This window comes from Malus sylvestris, chromosome 11 (assembly GCF_916048215.2).
Source record: "Malus sylvestris chromosome 11, drMalSylv7.2, whole genome shotgun sequence".
Lineage (NCBI taxonomy): Eukaryota > Viridiplantae > Streptophyta > Magnoliopsida > Rosales > Rosaceae > Malus > Malus sylvestris.
The window spans coordinates 14705630-14730126 of record NC_062270.1 but is presented as its reverse complement, the minus strand read 5'-3'; the positions used below and the strand labels follow the sequence as shown (position 1 = coordinate 14730126).

The window sequence follows — 24497 nt, the reverse complement described above, 5'->3', positions numbered from 1 at the left end:
TTTTAACAAATTTCTACACTGGTAACATACTGTGTCATGCTCTGATAACAATCATGCGAATTTTGATATTTTGCATATTTCTTATCAACCCAACACAATGTACCAAATGTATAAATGCGTAATTTTTTCTAAACATTCTTGTTTCACCTAAACTAAATTTTAATGTAATTAGCAGTTGCAAACGACTTTGTGTTTTCTTGCATGCCCAAGCTGGAAGGATAATTAATTATCTATGTGATAAAGGCAGCCGGTTTAACTGATGGGGATCTCTCCTAATCTGTCTTGGCCCCTAAGGCTTCTCATCAGTCTTCGCGGTTCAGGTGTAGGTAAGCCCTTACAGTCTACTCCTCAAAACAATACTTCCACCCCAAGCACCACTCTTGAGAGACAAATAATAATTATAAATACTATTTTAGACCTTTCAACCAATTTTCACCTATCCAAATCATATCTAGTACAAGCAAAATTAATGTTAGAATTATTATATATAATCACTGTTTCTGCAAAGCAATAATTTAGTAACTCTCTTCCTATATACACTATACTGTATATCTTCACATGTACACCAAGAAGTAGGCAGTTGGCCAATATAATATAGCATAAATATACCAAATTTGTAATTGTATACATTAAGGAAAGAGAATTGAGATTAGTTAGCTGAAGCAGCCAATATACCAACTTAAGAAAATAGCTGCCTTACCAAAAAATGGCCATTAGAACCTTTTTCCAAAGTATTTTTTATTGAAAGGGAATTTGTTATTGCAGACATGATCATAGAGAAGTTGGCTAGAGTGGTGGATTAATATTTTGGACTACTAATAATAGTTGCGTTTAAACATTAAAATTGTAGACCATAGGTAAGAACAATATGATACATTAGTAATAATTTTCAGGCCTGTACTCCACACACCATGTTCTGCATTTGATTTATAGCGCTGGTGAATCATACGATGGTGGCCAGGGAGAGGCTGAAATTCCTATGTGAGTCTTTCCGGCCCCCGAAGGGGTGGACTGTAGTGGCGAAACCGGCAGCTAGTCCTTTATTTTAAAAGAAAAAAAAGTAATGATTTTCTTGTACATGACAACATGGGTGTGGCTAGAATAACCCATGGCTTAAAGTGCATCGAGATATTAATGGGATAGATGAAGGTGATGAAAGTTGATATGTTTTTTAAATCTCACCCGTTCATTTCACATTATCAGTAACTGCAGCGTGGTATTGTAGTTATTCCGACAATTTATTCACTGCAAATATTTAGATGGTGTGATCAAGTAGGATTTTGAGTAAGGGTGGAAAAATGATTAGAGGTTATTGTGTGGGAAGTCTTCATTCAACAAAGGTAAAATCCACTCTTATCTTTTATGATTATAAAGTAAGCAGGCATTATGGTCACTTGAGGTCATTGTAATAAAATTATGTTGTAAAGTAAGTTGGGGGGTTTCCATACCTTTAAAGCCAGCTTTGCTTTAACCAACTACAACAGGAGAGAAAGATAGCCATCATTTGAAGGAAAAAGAGAAAAAAAAAGAGGGAGAGAAGTAAAGGTGTTGCAGTTGCAGAGGAACCAATGGCGACGCCGAAACAGATGTGGGAACAACAGCAATTGCAGGTGCAGCGAGTGAAGAACTCCGGTATCATCAGTTACAATGGGAGTCCAGTAGCTGATGATAAGGAAGAAGAAATGTCAAGGTCTGCATTGGCTTTGTTCCGGGCAAAGGAGGAAGAGATTGAGAAGAAGAAGTCGGAGGTGAAAGACAAGGTTCAGGCTCAGTTGGGACGCGTTGAAGAAGCAACTAAACGCTTGTCTGAGATTCAGGATGTAAGTGATGATTTACAATTGCCACTGAGTCATATGCTATGTTTTTCCTCAGAATGTTCTAATGCAGCATGAAAAGAGAACAATATATAAACTCAGAATATATTGAGAAGTAGCACAAGACAAGAATAAACTAAATTTAAAAGTTTTTTTTTCCTCAGAATGATCCATTTAATGACTCTATTGAAAACTTAAAAATTGTACAATAAGCTCAATTCAAATGGTTTACCCTGTGAATTACAAGTTCTATTTTCCACTTTCAAACAACGAACATAGGATTCGAGAATAATGTTATGATCTTTCTCTTATCCCACAATGATGATTTATGATTGGGAAAAATTGTCTCAATTTATAAATTTGTTCATCTAGAACTAGTTGATTATGACATTTAGAGGATGCTTCAAAACTATGATATCTTATAGGAGCTTGAAGCGCTAACAGATCCAATGAGAAAGGAACTTGCAATTATTCGCAAGAGGATAGACGTTATTCACAAAGAGTTAAAGCCGCTAGGCCTGAGCTGCCAAAGGAAGGTAAAACCTTTGTGACCATATTCTCCTTTCTTCTAGCTGCTTATGCTGTTGTATGGAAAATACTAATGTTAAAAGAAGAACATGGAGATAACGTGGTTAGGTTTTACAGTTTTGCTCGTTGTATGACACAACTTCGTTTTGGTATGGCAGTCCATAAAAACATTCAATCATTTTGATCTATAGTTATTTAGTTATGCCAAGTACTTTCAAAGCTCCATGGATATTCTTATTGATTATCGTCATTCATTAGCAATTATTATGCTTAAGTATTACGTTGAACGCGACCTAAGAGATTACTTATTCAAGACTATGTCATTTCATGTTTTTATATATTGATCAATGGACACAGGAGAAAGAATACAAGGAAGCTCTTGAGGCTTTAAACGAGAAAAGCAGAGAGAAATCTCAACTAGTTTCCAAATTGATGGAGGTGAGCAATTTTCATAAATTAATTTATAATGACTGTTATCATACATTAGTTAACTGCGCTTCTCTGCGTGCTTTATATCAGCTTGTGGGTGAAAGTGAGAGAATGAGGATGAAGAAGCTGGAGGAGCTGAACAAACATTTCGAAACTCTGCGTTAAGATGTGCTGATCATTAAGTGTATTAAGATGGACTAAGCATGTGTGCTGTAATTAGGATCTTTGTGCTTACATTCTGGTACAAATTGTGATTTCTGTCTCTTCGTTTCACCGGCTATGTTCAAGAATGGTTTTCTCTGTTATGGACAGATACACCCCCAAAAATGTTGCTTGCCAATGAATATGTAGCCTAAATTGTGTATAGGATTGTGATTTATATGTCTGTCTGCTAATCAAATTGTGGATTGAAAAGGGAGGTTTTCCTCTTCTGATTATGCTAATTGGTCAGCCATTGATCCTAATCTGATTTGTCATCAATAATCTTGGTCTCTTACTGAATATTGTTGGAAAAAATAGCTTTAGTTTTATTCCATTTATCCAGCATGACTAATATGATCGATTCATTTCTCTCCCTCTACTGTCTCCTTTTTTTTCGGTATATGAGTGATATTGAGGGACAGGGGAATCGAACACAGAATCTCAAGTGTCGGGGGAATGCTCTCAAGAAGTTGATACAAAGTACAAACCCATTGCACTCACTAACAACAATAAAGAAGGATAAATACACACCTAATTTGTTCCCGTGTTGATGTTGCCTGAGGAAATTCAGAATCATGTTTCGGATTGCACACCTGCTCTTATGTCCTGTGATGTTTTTTCTGACTCAGTGTAGTGCGTACCTTGCCAGTAGAGAACATAAGATAATAATTGTTTCTCATGCTTGATGCTTGCAATATGATCGTGATTCATCAAAGACGAGTAAAAGAATATCACAGCAAAACCTACACAAACGAAGCAATAGATGAAACCAAGCAGTGGCGTTCCCTGGACAATTTCACACACGCCTGTTGGCAGAATTCTCCTTTACTCCCTACCCAACCTCACCCTCTTTCCGGCATTTTGTCGAACTTGTTTGCCCTCATGACAGCCATGCTCAAGGAGCATAATTTTAGGGCTAACCAGTAACCACATTTTGGTTTTGAAAATGGGTCATAATGTTCTAATTTTCTCACATTGCATTGCACCAACCAGCAGTTTTGAAATCAATCTATACCTTTATATTCGAATATCCAATCGTCCATCAAATTGATAAGTTTCTTTTCACGATGTGATGCAAAATGTGGCTTACACTTTTGTCCCATATAAGGGTCTCACACATCACCATATCATCAATTTAATGAAAATCAAACAATCAATCACATTTAAAGTATAAATTGATACAAGTTCCAAACTTTATGGTGCTATATAAAACAATTGAAACAACGCGACCCTTTTTAAAAGTTAATTCAAATATGAAGGGTGCGAAATATAGTTAGTCTTAAATTTTATTTTTGGTAACAATTAAAAATAAGGAAAACTAATAAAAATTGCTTGAAAACTTTGAGTGTTAATCAAAATGACAAAAATGTATTGTAAATGAATAGTACCAAGAGTGACTTTTTAGAGTAAAAATGTCATTTTCGTTAAAAGTAAATGGTACCGGAAGTGTTTCGTTAAAACTTCCTTAAAAATATGGGTGATTAAAAAAAATTAATTCCATTTAAGGGAAACGCTTGAGACTCATTAACATAAGATTTTATGTACATCGGATTGTGAATTTCTTGCAAAATCTTTCACTGTAATTTTTAGGAACTGGCACGGTCTGGTGACCTTTTACAAGAACATATTGGTTTCGTTATGTCTGGACCAAATCCCCAAAGGAAATTGAACAATTAAGACTTTCATGAAAAGGGTTTGAGCTAAATTTATTTTAATAAAAAATCATGCTATAACTTTATTTAATAAAAAAATTTTAATTTTAATGAAAAACTCTTAAATTTTAATAAAATGACAAAAAAAATTAAATTTTAATAAAAAGACATAATTTTAATATTAAATAAAAAACCGACGCGCACACCCGCGTGTCCTCACACAAACTGTTTATGAAACTTACTACATTATTTATGAAACTTAACGGTACTACATTCTTCTCTCTCATCTTCTTGATTTTTCTTGGCACATTCTCACCTTCCAAACACATTTTCTTCTTCTAATTTTCTTCAATACTTGTCAAATTTTCTCTGTATCTCTTCAATTTCTTAACTTTCTACACCAATTACTTAATTTTCTTTTATTGTCTGCCCATCTACAGCTTCCTCTTCTGCTCCACCTACAATCTCACCTTCTCCCTCTACAAAATAAAAAAAATAATGCAAATGAAATCAATAAAATCGAATACACCCACATATATGAGCCCAAATCGTACCCCTGCTTCATGTCCTTCAATTTCATAAACATCTCAAGTCTTCAATCATTTCAATATCTGTGTGGACTTAAAAACCCGGAATTTTGGTTACCATACAATTTCCGAAGCATCTCACAGCGCCGGTGGTTTCGTGGATGGAAATTGCTAAAAACATCACATTTGTCTCAATGGAGCATCATGTAAATCAAAATTGTAGGTATAAAATGTAGTGGCCTGGTAAATCAAAATTGTAGAGTGTGTATGTATATATATAGTACAAATATAAGGAGGTGTGTGCTGTAAAATAGATATTGGAGTAGCCATGATTGGAGTTGCTTCGGGCAAGGTAATTTTTGAACCCCAATTGATGGGTACTGGAAAAAGAAGCAGCATGAAGATGCAGCGGTAAAGGAGTCTGCACGCGCGTTTGATAATTTATTTATTTTTTCTTTTGTTCTTATCATTAAATAAAGTAATTATATGACTTTTGGTTACAGTTGAAGGTTTTAAAGCCTTTTTTCATTAATTTTCCTTTTTTTATAATTGTCTAGAAAAGAAATTAATAACTCATTTTTAGTATTTTGCCGCATTGCTCCTAAACTTGTATCCGAATGTCAATTTGCCCTTGAAACTTTTATTTTTGCCAATTTTCCACTCAACTATTATAAATGGTCAATTTCCGCTACTATCACATGTTTGCCAACATTTCATCCTGCTTTCCATCCCACTAGAGTCCTCCTAACTTTTAACAGAAAGTTGAATGGACTGTGTCTAAATATGACGATAAGGGGACATTGGCCATTTATTCTAGTTTAGGGAAAAGTTGGTCATTTATTATAGTTCAAAGGTGAAGTTGGTTAAAATTTAAAACTTCAGGAGGTAAATCGGCAATAGTACAAGTTCAAAGGGAAAATCAGCAGGATAGCCATATATTTTTCGGTTGATTCTTTTTCATCTTTTAGGCTTTTATGCACATCTTGATTTATATTTTTTGAAAATTATTGTCTTTTCTTATTTAAAAATTGCTTCTTTTTTTTTTTTTTTTTTTTGGTTTTTTTGGTTCTTCTCTTGCTTGACCCCTAATTTTGGTTTCCTAACTCCACCAAGAAAATACGAAGATTAATTAATTTCAGATGCTAGACCTTTTAGTATCCTTGTGGATTTTTTCTCTGCGTAGCAGGATTAATCATGGTGTACTGAATCCTCGTATTCTCTGCTCAATATATTTTGGAAATAACATCCCAAACTCTACATTTTAAGACGAACTGCAAAATCTTGATGAGCAGGAGTGATTATCAGCATAAACTCTAACAAGCAGTGAATCTGAAAGGATTATAACTAAACTCCTCCTTCCGTAGCTGTTGATATCATATAATATTACAAACACCTAAAACATGACAAAATATCTGTGACAATTTGATCTTTCCCTGATTTTGTATACCTCCCTTTGCCATATATTCACCACACTTTGTTCTTCTGCTATAGTACTAGTGCATTGTTAGTTTTCCGAGTGCTCGGCGGGTGTTCTTGTTGTGGTTAGTTTGAGAGATTTGAGAATGTCTGCTACCACTTCTTCTTGCTCGTCTTCTGAAGCATCAATGGGGTTGGATAGTGATGAAAACGTACCACATGTTATGGCTGTTGATGATAGTTTTGTGGACCGCAAAATCATTGAGAAGTTACTCACCAAGTCTACATGTAAAGGTATGCTACTATCATCTGCCCTTCGATACCCTAGCACCATAACATTTACATATTCACAAAAGAATGTCTTACTAAATTAATTAGTCTATGTTAATGGTTGACCAAGAGGTGACAAATTGGTAAAAATTTAGTACGTTAGGGGGATTAATTTATTCTAACTTGAAATCTCGGGTGCGGGAATAAATACTTTCGAAGTAGCAGAGCATATTTTGAGATATGATACTTTTTTTAACTTTGTCATATTATTTTCAAGAAGATTTTTTGTTTTGTATGAATAAATATGGGATAGTTTTAGTGATTAAAATACTTGGATTCCTCTTATTGTAGTGACTACCGCGGAAGATGGACATGGAGCACTAGAACTATTATAGGTTTGGCCGATGAGAAACAAAACTTAAGGGGGTTGGATTTCAGAAAATTTTAATGGACTTTTTTAAGTGATAGATTTCAAAGGATTTTAATAGGTTCACAATTTCATATGAATTTTGATAGATTATTATAAATTTCTATTATAAATTTCTATGGATTTGTAAGGATTTCTTAGGATTTCTTATTTGACTCCTACAACATAAATTCTTTTCTCAATGCACAATCTGAAAAAGACATAAACATATATATATATATATATATATATTGATATGGAAATATAAACCAATCAAATATGTCTTTTTTTCCCTTTCTCATTTGAATTGTGATTTCTTTACGAAAAATAATTTTAACTAACCAAAACAAGTAGTGCTTTTTAAACCAAATGTCTCACAATTAACCATTTTTCCTCAACAAATGATTAGTTCATAATGTGTTGCTCAGTGGACAACTACCAATATGAAGAGGCTTTGGAAGATGCTTGCACCCTTATACTAACATGATTACACGAAAAAGAACAGAAAACTTGAATTGGCAATAAGATTCTTAGAAGTAATTTCTAAAAGTTCAATTAACATGGTAAAAAATTAACACCTTCAAATAGAATGTGACACACCCCGACCTAAATCGAGGCATGTTGGCTGTCACATGAGGGTGACGTAGCCATGTGCGCAGTGCAGAAGAATAACGATATCAAGAAATGCGAATAAATAAAAACCAAACTGACTAAAACATTAGATAGGTGAAAGAAGAGAATAAGTGTGACTACACATAACCAGAGCGTATATTTCCTAAGTGCAGTCCAGCAGGACAAATACTAATTATACAATACCAAAGATGATCCTACATTGGTGATAATCTGTCAGAACAGCCAACGATTCCTTGTATGCCATCAACAAGCACTCCTAACTAGAACCCGGAGGGGCGCAACAGAAAGTGTGAGTGGGCAAAAACAAAGTTTTTCAAAACGGTTCATTATCAAAAGTAAATAACCCCTCGTCGTAAAACCTGTATAATTCCCAGAAAATAGCATGCATGATTATATCTCAAAATCATATTCAAAATAGCAAATCCACAGACCATGTCAAATCTCAGAAAAAAAATAAGTAAGCCAGGTGAAATAATCAATATGTAATAGTATGCAAGCCGAGGTCACATAACGTGACCTGTACGACTGAGTCTATAGCTCCTCAACTAGTTCTTTGCACACGAGTCAGAACCACCTAATGTGGTCTGTACGACAGACTGTGTGTAAATAAATAAGTTCAAGTGCTACGATCACGTGAAGGCTGTGCGAAGTATCGCAAGTCACCTATGAGTCGGAACCACCTAATATGGTATGTACGACAGGCTAGCACCTGCCTTAGATCCAATGTGAGCGTGTGGTGCGGGAGGTGAATGATCATGTGAAGGCTAGGCCTTGCCTCGGGCGGAGCACTAACACCGGGGTGCAAGACAATAAGCTATAAATACATCTCAATACTATCATACTCACTACCATTAATATACTCACCTGAAACTTACATGAGCATCCGCCGCGTCAAGCAACAATATATATATATATATATATATATATATATATATATATATGTATATATATATATATGTATATATATAACCATACTATTGCATAATCAAACATAGAGCATTTGACATGGCATTTCAAAATATCAAATCATTTAATTAAGTTTTCTGGGAAAAATACCAAGTATGTATATATACTGAAAATCAAAAGCCCACTCACTGATATGTGGAAGGATCGTAACCCCCGAGTCTCGTTTGACTGCGCTCTTCCTCTGGATAGGTCTCACCTATATGTGAAACAACTATTTAAACGTTATTTTAAGCACATAATCAAAACTAGGTAATAACTTTTCATACATTGCTCAAATGGGCTATTTGAATATACTAACGTGGCCTACTCAACCCCACAAACATCCTCATATTTTTAAAAAAAAATTCCTACATCCCACTCGCCCTCACGCTCATGCCAAGGCATTGTCCACATGCGCGGCCATGCACAGGCATGTGCCTGGCACACCAAACGGAAACCCTAACGGCGTTAGGGAATATTTCGTTAAAAATCAGCATATACCGTTAAAGATACCTGACGCCATTAGAATATTCCGTCAACTTTGACGGAATATTCGCCTCCTTCTTCCTTGGTTCGTCGGAGTTCAGCGCCGGTACCGCTGTGATTGCCGAATTCTAGAAAATTTTCTAAGCTTAATTTCTCACTCATTTCTCCACCAAAATCCATGAAATTTGAACCAAAATGAAGCTTAGGATGAAAGGAACAAATCCTTACCCCTTTTAGCTCCTAAATCCATCGGAAATTCACCAGAAAAAGTCACGATAATCCGACCACCCTGCAACTCACTAGACACGAGTGTTTCTACGTCAAAACTACTTCAAAATTAACCCAAAGTACTAGAAAAGCAAGAATAAAACCTTTCTAAGTCTTAAAACTACCTGAAACCAATGTGATCACAACGAGTGAACAGTGCACCTCATCGGAGCTTTTAGTTCCAGAGGTTCCTGAAGCCCTCATGTCCAACCAAGGGTATAGTTGAGTTCGTATGGTTACAAGGAAGGTGATGATGGTGTTTAAAAACTCGATCCGTGCATGAAAAAGTAGATTTGAGAGATTGTCCGTACAATTGTACGGAAATGGAAGAAAACTCGAGAGGGAAGGAGAGAGAGATGGTCAACGGGTTGATGTGTGTGTGTGAGTGTGTGGTCCAAGTTGCAGCCAACCAAAAACAAGGAAAAAACTTAGTTCTAATTGGGTCCAAACAATTAGGACTTAACATAATTGGTCCACATCCAAAACTTAAACCACAAAACACCACACAACGCTCAAGGGTAAAATAGACATTTCACGTCATCGCAAATACAATATTTCTTACTTCGGGACGGGCTGTCACATAACGCATAATCATTACAAGAACTGCTAGTAGCCATTAACACTTCCCATCAAAGCATTACAAGAAATACTATTACACAGTCCAAAATAAAGAAATTCAAAATTCAAAAAATATTGTACAATTCAAAAATTTCAAGTTTGCAACTGGGACAATGACGGATGAATGTGAAAGGAAATCAGGTTGGCAGGTTCTATGTTTGGAAGAAAATGGAGAGTGAGAAAGAAAGATCGAGTTGCAGAATGGAGAGAGAGAGAGAGAAAGAGCAAGAGGGTTGAAAAAAAATCCTTGGGGTAGGGGTAGGATTTTGTTATGCTTATAATCCCTTCTCAAATCCTACAAAATCTCTTATTGAAATACATCCTTCAAAATCTATAAATTTTTTAATAGCTATAGATTTGCATGGACTCTATAAAAATCTTTTTAAATCCTACATCAAAATTCTAAAGTCTTTTAAAATCCTTTAATTGACTATCCCTGTATTTGAATGGATTCTTTTAAAATATTTTAAAATCCTAGTTTACTACACCATGATTCTAAAGTTTTTTAAAATCATTTAAAATCCTCATTTGACTACACCCCCTTAAACAACACAGGCAATCTGGTTAAGATTTGTACTAGAGGATTTTGGAGAGCTTCAAAATGAAGCAACTCCATTGCAGTGTGACAACACATCTACAATTACCATCACTAAGAACCCAATGTTTCACCAAAAGACAAAGCATATTGATAAAAGATACCACTTCATCAAGAATGCATTGCAGGATGGTATAATTGATCTGGTGTACTGTCCCACAAATGAACAATTGGTAGATATTTTCACCAAGGATCAATTCAACTACCATAGAGATTTTCTTGGAGTAAAATCAACTCAAAGCTTAAAGGGGAGTGTTGAATTATAAGCAGTGAACTGATTCGTATTAGTGAATAAGTCATGTGTTTAATTGTGTATTCACTTGTGCTTAAGATTGCTAAGTATGTAAGGCCATGAGTGTCATGTGTAATGATCCTAGTTATTAGCTAAATGAGTGATTGTGATCAGTTTATAAAGAGAGTGATCCAGCCAAGAGCTTCTAATGGTTTTATTCTCTTTTACACGACTTGGATGGGAGTCAAAGAAGCAATCAATGGGAAGAATATTTCCTCTGTGATATGCAGAGAGAAAGAAGCAATGATTTCCTCTCCCTTGTGAATTCATCTTTCTTCGATTCTTTTTTTTCTTCCAAAATATCAATTTACTGAACTATATTTCAATTCACACTATCAGACAGAAAAAGGCCTTCAAATTAGTTATACTTTTGAACTCGAAATTTTGGTACAGTGTGCATTGTAGTGTTATTCACCTAACTTTTGCATTGAAATAAGTATGTATCTCTAATAAGTAATAATTTGAAATTTGAAATCCAAAAATCCCCAAGAATATACATTAATAGTCCCTCAAACCCATGAACGAACAACCCTAATCAACCACCAAAAAAAATTATTACAACATTACAAAACACGAAAAGATAAATCATTTGACCTCTTTAATGGTCATATCAGGGCCGAAAATAATTGAAGCTAATAATCCTATAACTTTTTGTAGTTGTAGTAGGTAATGGTCATAGCAGTATGTGCAGACTGTCTGGAATTTGACTGCATGTCCTTCTTTTCCGTTCAAAAGGAGCGGTGGTGCAACTATGCAAGCATGGCAGCTGATTTCCTCTAATACACCATCTGCTATGGCTTTATTCCATGCACGAGGGTGTGCCTCAATTTCTACGTTTGATCTTTTAACACAGTGGACGCTATCTTTTTGGTCTGGTGGTATGAAAATTTGGAAATTATGACCTACGAATGTACGACGATGTAAAATTTGTATGAGAAAACTTTCTACGGAAGAAGAACACAAAAGTAAATAGAAATATATATAGTGTGTGACTAGAAATTTTTGGGGCCGTGGATTTACCCATCTTTAAGGCATGGTAACAGGATAGGTGAAAATAGGAATGGATGAACAACGTTTTTCCCCAGTAAATTTCACCTGTGAATGAGACTATTTTGATCTATGAAAAATACTTTTTTTTCTTGCCATTTTCGGTCAGATGATAGTGACATTGCTGAAATAATAATGATCCTACCATATGCAGCACGAGAGGTTCAACAATGTCCGACCAGCACGTTAGAGATACAAGCAGTTCCACCGTGGGAAAGCTCTCCCAGACTATTCACTATTTAATCCACCCAGTGAACAATAAGGGGGCGTTTGTTGTACCGGACTGTCTCGGACTAGATTAGCTTCAGGGACTAAGCTGGACTGGCTTAGACTAGATTAAGCTGGACTAGTTTAGTAAAGTGTTTGGTGCAATGTCGGACTAAATACCAGAATAATAAAAAAATTAAAAATTTTTTTTTTTTTTCTCTTCTTGCCGTATTGGAATTGTCATCAATCTCACCATTGTTAACCACAACTGCAAATAAAAAAATAATTAAAGGAATCAAAGAACACTAGAATGATGTTTGTTACACAAAAAAAAAAAGGATTCCAGTAAGTCTCTCTGTCTCTCCCTTTTTCTTTAGTCAAACTATCTCTCCTCCTTTTCTCCATCTCTTCCCTTTCCGTTTCCCGTCCAGCTCCTTCTCCCCCACCTTTTCACCCTCTTCCCTCCCTCTCACAATTTATAATCAACTGTGCATATCTTCAAAATCAAACCACAAAGCAAAAAATAGAGTGTAAATTAAGGAGTTGGGGTAGGGTGCATGTGCAATTGGCTCGAAGGTGAAAGATAGGTAAAGTTTGTGATCAACAATTTTTATGTTTTCTGGGTTTGATCTACATCACTCCCATCGTTGATTCAAGCTCATCTCACAGATTTTTTTTTGGGTCTTCTGGGTTCGGTCTTCTAGGTTTTATGGGTTTTCTGGGTTCGATTTTCTAGGTTTTCAGGTTGTGGGAAGCCAGGAAGGAGGAGATGGAGTGGGAAAAGCGGAGCGGTGGTAGCAAAAGATCCATCTTTGATGTCGTTCGGGTCGACCCAGATGGCGAAAGACCCCAAATCACCGACTGAAATGCCAAAAAGGGTGCTAGGTTTGCAGGACGATGGAGATCGGCGACAGCCGTTTCTGGTTTGGTCACTGGAGAAGAAGTGATGATGGTGCTCATGTTGGTTTGCGGGACGCGACTTGCAGACGAAGGATACGGGACTAGCAATCCCGTTGTTCTCGAGGGGTCTCGCTAAGACGATCTAGCGAGCCCCTTAGTCGAGGCGAGTGAAGGGTAATCCCATTAAAGCTAGTCCAGTTGTGTAACAAACATCGGACTGCCCTAATTTCTAATCTAGTCCAGTCCAGTCCCACTTAGTGAGGGCAAACAAACGCCCCCTAAATGTCCTTAATGAATGGTAACAGTTTTTGACATATCCACCCCTACATTAAATAGCCCTGACAATAGACAATAAAATATTAGTATTTTTTAATTTATAAAATAATACAAAATAATTTAATTTGTAATTTCGGATAAGATTTTTAATCGTTCTCGTTGCGACACGTGTCATTATCCGAAAAGACAATTATTGATGATGGATTTCGATAAGATTTTTATCCAATGTAATCGTGTCACGTGTCGTTACCTTTTCATAATCATTGAGGATAGATTTCTGATTAGATTTTTAACCAATCACGTCGCGTCATGTGTCACAATCTGTTTATAATCTTTAATGATAGATTTCGATCAGATTTTTAATGAATGACGGCATGCCACGTGGCATTATCTACAACCTAATCATTTATGAATCCTCCATATAATCCATTATCCATCCTCAGAAATCTCACACCAATTTTCTGAAGTCTATCATTATTCATAGTTTCTGCTTCCTTCTTACAATGTCTTTTTCTTCAAGGATGACGTGGGAAATCGATCAGCAAGAGCAATCATTGTTTAACCAATCAGAAGGAATGTTCAATCTCCATGTGGCGTAAAATGAAAGGAAAGAGGATGAGGAGCGTATAAGGAGAGATGACGAAGCAAGAATGGGCAGACCTTCATATTTCCGTCAAATCATCCAAGTTGTGGGTCAGATCTGCAGGCCCAGCCGTTCCGGAAACCTTGATAAAAGCAGGTAACGACGAGGTATGGAACTCTTGGACGATTATTTTGACCGTAATAATGCATTCCCTGATACATACTTTAGACGTCGTTTTAGAATGAAACGACATTTGTTTAACAAAATCATGATTGTTGTTTGCAACCATGATTTTTACTTTATGCAAAAGAATGATGATTTTGGTGCTATGGGTCTCCTTCCTGAGCAAAACATTACTACTGCCTTACGAATGCTTGCATATGGAGCATCTGCAGACCAACTGGATGAGATAGTAAGGATGGGAAAATCAACCATTCTTGAGTCCTTGATGAGGTTTTGCAGAGCAATCGAATCTATGTACACCGCAGAATACCTCCGGAAACCTACTGACATGAACTTGCAAAGACTTCTAAAGAAGGGCGAGATGTGAGGTTTTCCTAGGATGATTAGAAGCATCGACTGTATGCACTAGACCTAGAAAAAATGTCCACGTGCATGGCAAAGCGCTTATGGGGACAGAAAATAAGCAAAAAGTATCATTTTGGAGGCGGTGGCATCTTTTGATAAATGGATTTGACACACATTTTTTGGGGTTTCAGGAGCTCAAAATGACCTTAATGTCCTTGCCCAATCCCAAGTGTTCAATGATGTCCTACAAGGAAAAGCACCCAAATTCACGTACTGGGTCAATGGACATAAGTACGATAGGCCATACTATCTAACAGACGGCATTTACCCAAGGTGGTCAACATTCGTCAAAACAGTGCCACGTCTGCGAAGTGCAAAGGAAAACACTTTGCAAGCTGTCAAGAGGGGTGCAGGAAAGATGTGGAGCGTTGTTTTGGTATCCTCCAAGCTTGATGGGCGATTGTTAGGGGTGCTGCCAGAATGTTTGATGTAGAGTCGCTTTGATCCATCATGATGACATGCATTATTCCTCACAACATGATTGTGGAAGATGGGTACGATTATGATGTCGTTGATGAATATGAGTCAGACACGATGAACAATTCCATAACACAAATATATTGTGTTCATGACGCCACCGAATAACCCTTGCAACACGAGCTATTAGAAAGGGATGGACGTTACAATGAAAGACTCATTCAACGATATACTGCACTTCAAATGTCATATATACACAATGCCCGACAAATTGACTTGATAGAGCACCAGTGGGAATTGAAACAAGCTTAAGATACTTAAGTTCATTTAGTGTGTTTGTTTTTATTTGGTGTGTTTATTTAATTTTATTTGGTGTGTTTTTTTTAGTTCATTTAGCGAGTTTTTTATTATTTGGTATGTTTATGTAATTTTATTTGGTGTGTTTATGTCATTTGAATAAAGATTCTCTTGGTATAAATAAATTACCAAATTAAATAAATTTACTCACTTTAAATAAAGTACTAAATTTAATAAAACGGAAACAACATAAAGTACTCTATTCAATAAATAATAAATTACAACCCAAAGTGATTGGATAATTATGGGTTCCGATTACAAAAAGTACTTTATTCATCATCACTTAACCAATTTGTGGTGCTAGAATGATATTCTCTTGTCGTGCTAGGACCATCTCATCTTGCTCTCGCTCTTCTTACACGCCTCCTTCGCACCATGTCCGCTTTCTCCGATTTCCAAAAATATTTAGAATTTGGAGACTTCCCTTCTAAAGGCGTGTTCATAATGTCACGATCTCGTTGAGCCATTATTTCTTCTCTAACATGTTCCCTTTCTTGCCTAAGTAGCTCTCTTTCTCTCTCATTAGCTTGAAATGCTCTCTCAACAGCTACAGCTTTTGCCTCATCTCTAGCCTTATCAACCTCAAATTTCACCATTTCCTGCACCAAAGTCAATTCACCTTGGCGAGCAAGTTCTTCCATATACTTTGCATAATCATTCTTTGAAGCACTCTCTTTTCTCTTTGAAGTCTTCTTACCTTGAGGCCTAATTGCCCCGACCCTTGTTCAGGGGGAGTTTCGGGCACTTCTTCTGCGTCATCTTCATGAACATGCGAGGCATGATCGGGTGTAGAGTGTAGATTGTAAAGGGGTGCTGTTCATGAAAACTTCTGGAACGACAGACACAACTCTGAATTTAGGACAATCTTTGATAATATTCCAACAGTTCCACTGGTTGAATGATTTGTCTTTACTTTTGGTTTTGGCATTATACCAAGCTTGTGTTTGAAATTCCTACACAATGCGGGAGAAGAAATAATTATAATGAAAGTAGGTAATAAATAAATAATACAAACAAATAATTATAATGAAAATAGCTAACAAATAAATAATACAAACAAATAATTATAATGTCAATATGGGTATAGTACAAACAAATAAATAATATATTATTACCTAATCCGCTAAATTTTCCCCATTTCGAAGATTACTACTAGCTTGTGCCAAGACGTCTCTTCACATACTAAATGATTGGTTAAGTATTTTCCAACGACTGGACATCGATTGTTTGGTTCTTTTCCCACCAATTTTCTTTCTCAAGAAAATTGGTATGAATAAGACTCCACATTTCTCACAATTGCATTTCATTACCCGTAAGAAAATTATGAGTAACTTCAACCCAGCTGGTACACAACGCAACATCTTCAATAAGCGTCCAATTCGTACATGCATCAGTAGTCATTTTGTTGGAACAAAATTGGATTGAAACTTTGAGAGAAAGATAGGAATGTGGTTGAAAGTAATTGCGAAAATATGAAATTGTGGTGTAAAGTAAAAGATAATGAGAAGGTATTTATAGAAAGTAAAATTAAATTTTTTTTTAATTTTTCAAAATTTTTTTTCTGATTTTTATTAATTTTTTATATTTTTTTAAACTTTTTATTCACAAAATTAATCTCTACCGTTGGATTAAAAAAATTTGAATTCCAACACTCCAGATTGTGCCACATGGCACAATGGTAATATTTCAGAAATTTAAACTATTTTTAGTTTTTTTTTAAATTTATAAATCCGAATAACGTAGATCGTTGATCTCAGATCCAACGGCTGAAGTTAATGACAGTTTGAATTTTTTTTTTACTGTTGGAAATCCAACGGTCCACCTAAAGTATTTATAAATTAAAAAAATGAAAAAAAATAGTTTAAATTTATGAAATATTACTGTTGTGCAACGTGGCATAATCTGGAGTATTGGAATTCAATTTTTTTTAATCCAACGGCAGAGATTAATTATGTGAATAAAAAAATTTAAAAATGTAAAAAATTAATAAAAATCAGAAGAAAAAAATTTAGAAAAATTTAAAAAAATGATTTTACTTTTCTATAAATACATTTTCATTATCTTCTACCTTACACCACAATACCACATTCCGATATTTCTCTCAAAGTTTCAATCCAATTTTTTTCCAACAAAATGACTACTGATGCAGGTACGAATTGGACGCTTATTGAAGATGTTGCGTTGTGTACTAGCTAGGTTGAAGTTACTCATGATTCTCTTACGGGTAATGAGATGCAGTTGCGAGAAATATGGAGTCTTATTCATACCAACGATGTCCAATCGTTGGAAAATACTTAGTCAATCATTTAGTATGTGGAGACACGCCTTGGCACAAGCTAGTAGTAATATTCGAAGTGGGGAAAATTTACCGGATCAGGTAATAATATATTATTTATTTGTTTGTACTATACCCAAATTTACATTATAATTATTTGTTTGTATTTTTTATTTGTTAGCTACTTTGATTATAATTATTTGTTTATATTATTTATTTTGTTACCTACTTTCATTATAATTATTTGTTTGTATTATTTATTTGTTACCTACTTTCATTATAATTATTTCTTCTCCTGCATTGTGTAGGAATTTCAAGCACAAACTTGGTATAATGCCAAAACCAAAAGCAAAAACAAATCATTCAACCGGTGGGAATGTTGGAATATTATCAAAGATTATCCTAAATTCAGGGTTATGCATGTTGGTCCAGAAATTTTCACGAACAGCACCCCTCTACACCCGATCATGCCTTGCATGTTCATGAAGATGACGCAGAAGAAGTGCCCGAAATGCCCCCCCTAAACAAGCTTCAGGGTTGACCCGTTATCCAATGAGGCCTCAAGGTAAGAAGACTTCAAAGAGAAAAGGGAGTGCTTCCAAGAATGATTATGCAAAGTATATGAAAGAACTTGCTCACCATGGTGAATTGACTTTGGCGCGGGAAATGCCGAAATTTGAGGCTAATAAGGCTAGAGAGGAGGCAAAAGCTGTAGCTGTTGAGAGACCATTTCAAGCTAATGAGAGAGAAAGAGAGCCACTTGGGCAAGAAAGGGAACAAGTTAGAGAAGAAAGAATGGCTCAACGAGATTGTGACATTATGAACACGCCTTTAAAAAGAAAGTCTCCAAATTCTAAATATTTTTGGAAGTCGGAGAAAGCAGACATGGTGTGAAGGAGGCATGCAAGAGAAGTAAGAGCAAGAGGATATGGTCCTAACACGACAAGAGAAGATCATCCTAGCACCACAAATTGGTTAAGTGATGATGAATAAAGTACTTTTTGTAATCGGAGCCCATAATTTTCCAATTACTTTAGGTTGTAATTTATTATTTATTGAATAGAGTACTTTATGTTGTTTCCAATTTATTAAATTTAGTACTTTATTTAAAGTGAGAGTAAATTTATTTAATTTGGTAATTTATTTATACTAATAGAATCTTTATTCAAATGACATAAACACACCAAATAAAATTACATAAACATACCAAATAATAATAAACTCACTAAATGAACTAAAAAAACACACCAAATAAAATTAAATAAACACACCAAATAAAAACAAACACACTAAATGAACTTAAGTATCTTAAGCTTGTTTCAATTCCCACTGGTGCTCTATCAAGTCAATTTGCCGGGCATTGTTCATATATGGCCTTTGAAGTGCAGTATATCGTTAAATGAGTCTTTCATTGTAACGTCTATCCTTTTCTAATGGCTCGTGTTGCACAGGTTCTTAGGTGGCATCATGAGCACAATATATTTATGTTCTGGAATTGTTCATCGTATCTGGCTCATATTCATCAACGGCATCATAATCGTACTCATCTTCCACAATCATGTTGTGAAGAATGATGCACGTTATCATGATGGATCGAAGCGACTCTACATCAAACATTCTGGTAGAACCCCTGACAATCGCCTATTGAGCTTGGAGGATACCAAAACAACACTCCACATCCTTCCTGCACTCTTCTTGGCAACTTGCAAAGTGTTTTTCCTTTGCACTTCGCGAACGTGGCACTATTTTGACAGACGTTGACCACTTTGGGTAAATGTCGTCTGCTAGGTAGTATGGCCCGTTGTGTTTATGTCCGTTGACCCAATACGTGACTTTTGGTGTCTTTCCTTGCAAGACATCGTTGAACATTAAGGACTGGGTAAGGACATTGAGGTTATTTTGAACTCTCAGAACCCCGAAAAGTGTGTGCCAAATCCATGTATCAAAAGATGCCACCGCCTCCAAAATGATACTTTTTGCTCATTTTATGTTCCCATAAGCGCCTTGCCATGCACTTAGACAGTTTTCCCAGGTCCAGTGCATTTAGTCGATGCTTCCAATCATCCCAGGAAAACCTCACATCTCACCTTTCTTCAGAAGCCCTTGCAAGTCCATGTCAGTAGGTTTCCAGAGGTACTCTGCGGTGTACATAGATTCGATTGCTCCGCAAAACCTCATCAGGACTCAAGAATGGTTGATTTCCCCATCCTTACTATCTTATCCACTTGGTCTGCAGATACTTCATATGCAAGCATCCGCAAAGTAGTAGTAATTTTTTGCTCAGGAAGGAGACCATTATCACCAAAAACATCATTTTTTGCACAAAGTAAGAATCATGGTTGCAAATAGCAATCATGATTTTGTTGAACAAATGTCGTTCCATTTTAAAACGACATCTAAAGTACGTATCAGGGAATGCACTATTATGGACAAAATAATCTTCCAAGAGTTCCATACCTCGTTGTTGCCTGCTTCTATCAAGGTTTCCGGAATGGTTGGGATCGCAGATATGACCCACAACTTGGATGACTCGGCGGGAATGTGAGGCTCTGCCCATTTTTGCTTCGTCATCTCTTCTTCTACGCTCCTCATCCTTTTCCCTATCATTTTAGGCCATCTGGAGATTAAACATTCCTTCTGATTGGTTAAACAATTCTTCCTCTTACTGATCAATTTCCCACATCATCATTGAAGAAGAAGACAGTATAAGAAAGAAGCAGAAACTATGAATAATGATACAGATTTTGATTTTAGTGAAGAATGAAGCAGAAACTATGAATAATGATAGAGATCTTCAGAAAATTAGTGTGAGATTTCTAAGGATAGATGGTGGATTATATGGAGGATTCATAAAGGATTAGGTTGTAGATAATGCCACTTGACATGCCATCATCGTTAAACAACTGATCTAAATCTATCCTCAAAGGTTGTAAACAGATAGTGACACGTGGCACGACGTGATTAGTTAAAAATCTTATTGGAAATCTATCCTTAATGATTCTGAAAAGGTAACGACACGTGGCACGACGGCATTGGATAAAAATCTTATCGAAATCCATCACCAATAATTATCTTTTCGGATAGTGACACATGGCGCAACGAGAACGATTAAAAATTTTATCCAAAATTACAAATTATATTATTTTTTATTATTTTATAAATTAAAAAAATACTAATATTTTATTGTCTATTACCAGGGCTATTCAGTGTAGGGGTGAAGATGCAAACTAGGAGTTCTTTCTTTAATTTGCTTGTGGCATTGTCACGTAGTCCTTTATCTATTAATTGATAAGCATGTAATTTACATGTAGACTCGAGCCAAATAAAATGAGTGTATCCTACTATCCGTCCGGTCAAGTGACCCTATGCACGGTGGGCTTCGTCAAGGCATCCATCCATTAAAAAAGACAACATTATTTTCCAGGACGTAAATGAAGCGTCTCTTTAAAAAACATAATTTTCCAGGACGTAAATGAAGCGTCTCTTTAAAAAAACATAATATTTAGGTACTCTCATTAGTGAGTACTTTATATACTTTTTTCTTCTTTTTTTTGGCCTAATGATATTTTAACACATGTTTTATATTTTAAAAAGTAATAGACATGTTAATCAATTTTTTTTTTGTACTTTAAAAAATAAGAAACACGTAATATCTTTTGATTAGACAAAATCAAAAAGTATAGGATACTCATGACTAGTAAGTACCTAAGTATTATCTAAAAAAAATAACGTCTAATTAATTGCTATATCACCACACAGTAGTTCATAAATAATTATGCAATTAACTACACAAATATAATGCATATAAACCCTCAATAGACAATGCCAAATGCCAATCGTAATGGGTTAGAAAAATCTGAAATTGATAAAGGTAAATGTTCAATATTCTGTCCTAAAGACAAGTTTTGAAACAAATGTTCTAATAATGTCAAAGTAACACTATAGAATCTAAGCTTCGTAAATACTCTTAATCAAATGATATATATTGAAAAGGCATCATTAGCACTAAACTATCACAAAACACTTTCCTAATCTTAATTAGTTCGCTATTATGAGATAATTTTTTCTAGATTTCCGGTACACCAGTTGTAAATGTTGAGCTGGTGTTTTTCTCCAAGCCTCGGATGTTAGAGGACGACAACAGAACTCTCTTTATCAAGAGTGTGGAGAAAAATACTACATCATTGTATAGCTATAGAGATGCGTCTCTTACAATACAGTCTTTTTCATTTTCCCGAAAATTGTAGATATAAGAATTAATCATATATACGTTGGACTGGCAAATACATTTTCCATCACCTTTATAAGACTCCTTAGAGCAATTCCACCCATGGAGCCCTCCCCCCTGACAATCCACTATTCAATCCACCCTATTGAACAGTAACTGCCTTAAATGAATAGTAACTACCATTAATGAACAATAATTGTCATTTACATCTCCACCCTTGGAACCCTCCCCCTGGCAATAAGCAATTAAAATAATAGTTTTTTTTGTTTGTTTAAATAATAAAAAATTGCAAAACTCCGGTCCCCTCTCTCTCTCTCTCTCTCTCTCTCTCTCTCTCTCTCTCTCTCTCTCTCTCTCTCTCTCTCTCTGTGACACAAAAAAAATAAAAAATTGCAAAGCCCTAGGGCCACAGGCCCGTCGACTCCCCACCCCCCCTTCGCTCGGGCTCCCACCGTCGCTCGGCCTCCACATGGCTGGACCTCTCTCCACCGGGCCTCCGGCCCCTTCTTCTCCACTGTCCCCCGAGCAACCCACATGGGTGGAGTTGCTCTTAAAGAGTATGTGACATATCATCTATACATTAGGGTCCCATAATATACAATAATATTCCCTGCAGCACATGGCTAGGACATGGAGAAAAGTCTAGCAATAAGAACAATTCAATTATAATATATATATATATATATATATATTAATCATTACAAGGAGGAAAAAATTACAATTGAATATATATTTTAAAAATCAGTCCTATAGTAGTTCTGCAAAGTGATAATAGCCCCTTAACATATCCAGTCCCACAAGAGTACTGTAACTTCAATAAAATGGGCATAAGGACCACAATCATCAAATTCATGGGCAAAAGCAAAGTTATGACAGCAGAACTGGACAAAATTATACTGTGCGGTGGAGCTACTGGATTGCTGACTAGTGGGACAACAACCCCATGGAAATATTGAGCAAGAGATATTGTTGTCCTAAGAAAGGAGAGGACTGATTGATTGCCTCCAAACAGGGTCATTGGGTGTGACAGGGGACAGGTAGGAGTAGGACTCTGGAAGTTGACACACAAACAATGGTTATGTAGGGTATTATAAATTGGGGGATTTGAGGACTCTTTTTTTTTGCTTCATGGGTAGTACAGTAGAACTGGAAAATAATATTATGGGGGAGTTCAAGCACTTGGTGATTGTTAAGTTCAAGGAAAATGTGTTGATGGAGGAGATTCTGAAAGATATGGAGAAAATGGTTGCTGAGATTGATGCTATTAAGTCCTTTGAATGGTAAGCTCTTATAATTAAAGCATAATAGCTAGCTGTAAATGTTCATATGATAAATATGTAACATGAGCTAGAGCAATGTTCTAACTTTTACTTGTCAATTATTTGAGATTTGATATGTTATATTATCAGACTATCACTAGAGTGAACATTTCTACACATAATACAGTGAATTAGAAAACGGTTTTTACCTTCGCAGGCACCCCATTTGAAATTAAAACAATAATTATGTGATTCGTCATACTATAGTATGAGATCATTAAAAGTCACTAGAAAATTGTACAATGTTAATTACTTATCACGAACATGTATATTTGATCATCGCCTGCGTGCTTGACTCTTTAATTTCCAGGGGACAGGACTTGGAAAGCCTAGAGATGCTTAGGCAAGGGTTTACCCATGCCTTCTTGATGACATTTAAAAATAAAGAAGGTTACAGTGTGTTTCTCGGCCACCCTAAACATCAAGAATTTTCGGCTACATTTTCAACAGCTATAGAAAAGATTGTGCTGCTTGATTTCCCGGCTACCCTTGTCAAGCCACCACCCAAGGCACCAGCAGAGGAACCATCAGCTGCCCAGAATGATCAGAAGTAGCTTAAAATTGCAAAACTATGTACCCAAGAATATGGATTATGATGAAGTACGCTGCTTCTGCTTGTGTGTGGAGTTTTTAGTATTTTCTTCAAAAACTATGGGTACTGTTTAATTGTGGCGATAAATCAATGATTTTTAGTGTAATTTCAACTTGTGTGAAAATATATTATGCACATTTTGCCTTTCTTGAGGATTCATGATTGGACATGTAGCTTAGCTTGTGGGATTTGGCTACTGTGATTGTAAAATTTTGCGGTCTTCAGATTTAACATTACACAAAAAGCCATGTTTTGGGTGTGAGAGCAACTCCACTCGTAAAAAAATGTGCTAGCATCCAGCCTATTTAATTCATTCAGTAAAAAGTGATATACCACAATAAATAGTAATAGGCCAAATGCATCTCCACCCCTACAAACTGCCATGGCACCCAACCCATTTAAAATATTATTTAATTTTTTATAAAATAATAGATAAAAAAATTGTTTTAATTTCGGATATGATTTTTAACTAATCTCATCACACCACATGTCATTATCATAATAAAATTACATAAACTCATCAAATAAGCTTAAAACACACACACTAAATAAAATTACATAAACTCATCAAATAAACTTAAAAAAAAAAGCACACTAAATAAACTAAGAACTTTATTATTCCATCACAA

The 24497-nt window shown here is 35.6% G+C and overlaps 2 protein-coding genes across 3 annotated transcripts; both read left to right on the top strand.

Annotated features, from left to right (window-relative positions):
• Positions 1-1440: 1440 nt before the first annotated feature.
• Positions 1441-3235, top strand: LOC126588548 (uncharacterized). Of its 2 annotated transcripts, XM_050253650.1 has the most exons (4): positions 1455-1820; positions 2240-2350; positions 2700-2780; positions 2862-3235. In XM_050253650.1, the coding sequence occupies exons 1-4, from the start codon at positions 1569-1571 to the stop codon at positions 2934-2936; spliced, it is 519 nt and encodes a 172-aa protein (XP_050109607.1). In that variant the 5' UTR covers positions 1455-1568; the 3' UTR covers positions 2937-3235. The 2 variants fall into 2 exon arrangements, with proteins under 2 accessions (XP_050109606.1, XP_050109607.1); XM_050253649.1 differs by having other exon boundaries at positions 1441-1820; positions 2700-3235.
• A 19607-nt stretch (positions 3236-22842) lies between these two features.
• LOC126590567 (stress-response A/B barrel domain-containing protein At5g22580) lies at positions 22843-24012 on the top strand. Its single transcript, XM_050256023.1, has 2 exons — positions 22843-23237; positions 23587-24012. The coding sequence occupies exons 1-2, from the start codon at positions 23086-23088 to the stop codon at positions 23828-23830; spliced, it is 396 nt and encodes a 131-aa protein (XP_050111980.1). The 5' UTR covers positions 22843-23085; the 3' UTR covers positions 23831-24012.
• The last annotated feature ends 485 nt before the right edge of the window (positions 24013-24497 follow it).

What these genes read in the sequence shown, in the direction of transcription:
- LOC126588548 (XM_050253649.1), top strand. Translation starts at nt 1,569, where the DNA reads ATGGCGACGCCGAAACAGATGTGGGAACAACAGCAATTGCAGGTGCAG. An exon ending in GCTTGTCTGAGATTCAGGAT is followed by an intron (nt 1,821 to 2,239) that starts GTAAGTGATGAT and finishes GATATCTTATAG; the next exon opens with GAGCTTGAAGCGCTAACAGA. An exon ending in GCCTGAGCTGCCAAAGGAAG is followed by an intron (nt 2,351 to 2,699) that starts GTAAAACCTTTG and finishes CAATGGACACAG; the next exon opens with GAGAAAGAATACAAGGAAGC.
- LOC126590567 (XM_050256023.1), top strand. Translation starts at nt 23,086, where the DNA reads ATGGGTAGTACAGTAGAACTGGAAAATAATATTATGGGGGAGTTCAAG. An exon ending in GCTATTAAGTCCTTTGAATG is followed by an intron (nt 23,238 to 23,586) that starts GTAAGCTCTTAT and finishes TTTAATTTCCAG; the next exon opens with GGGACAGGACTTGGAAAGCC.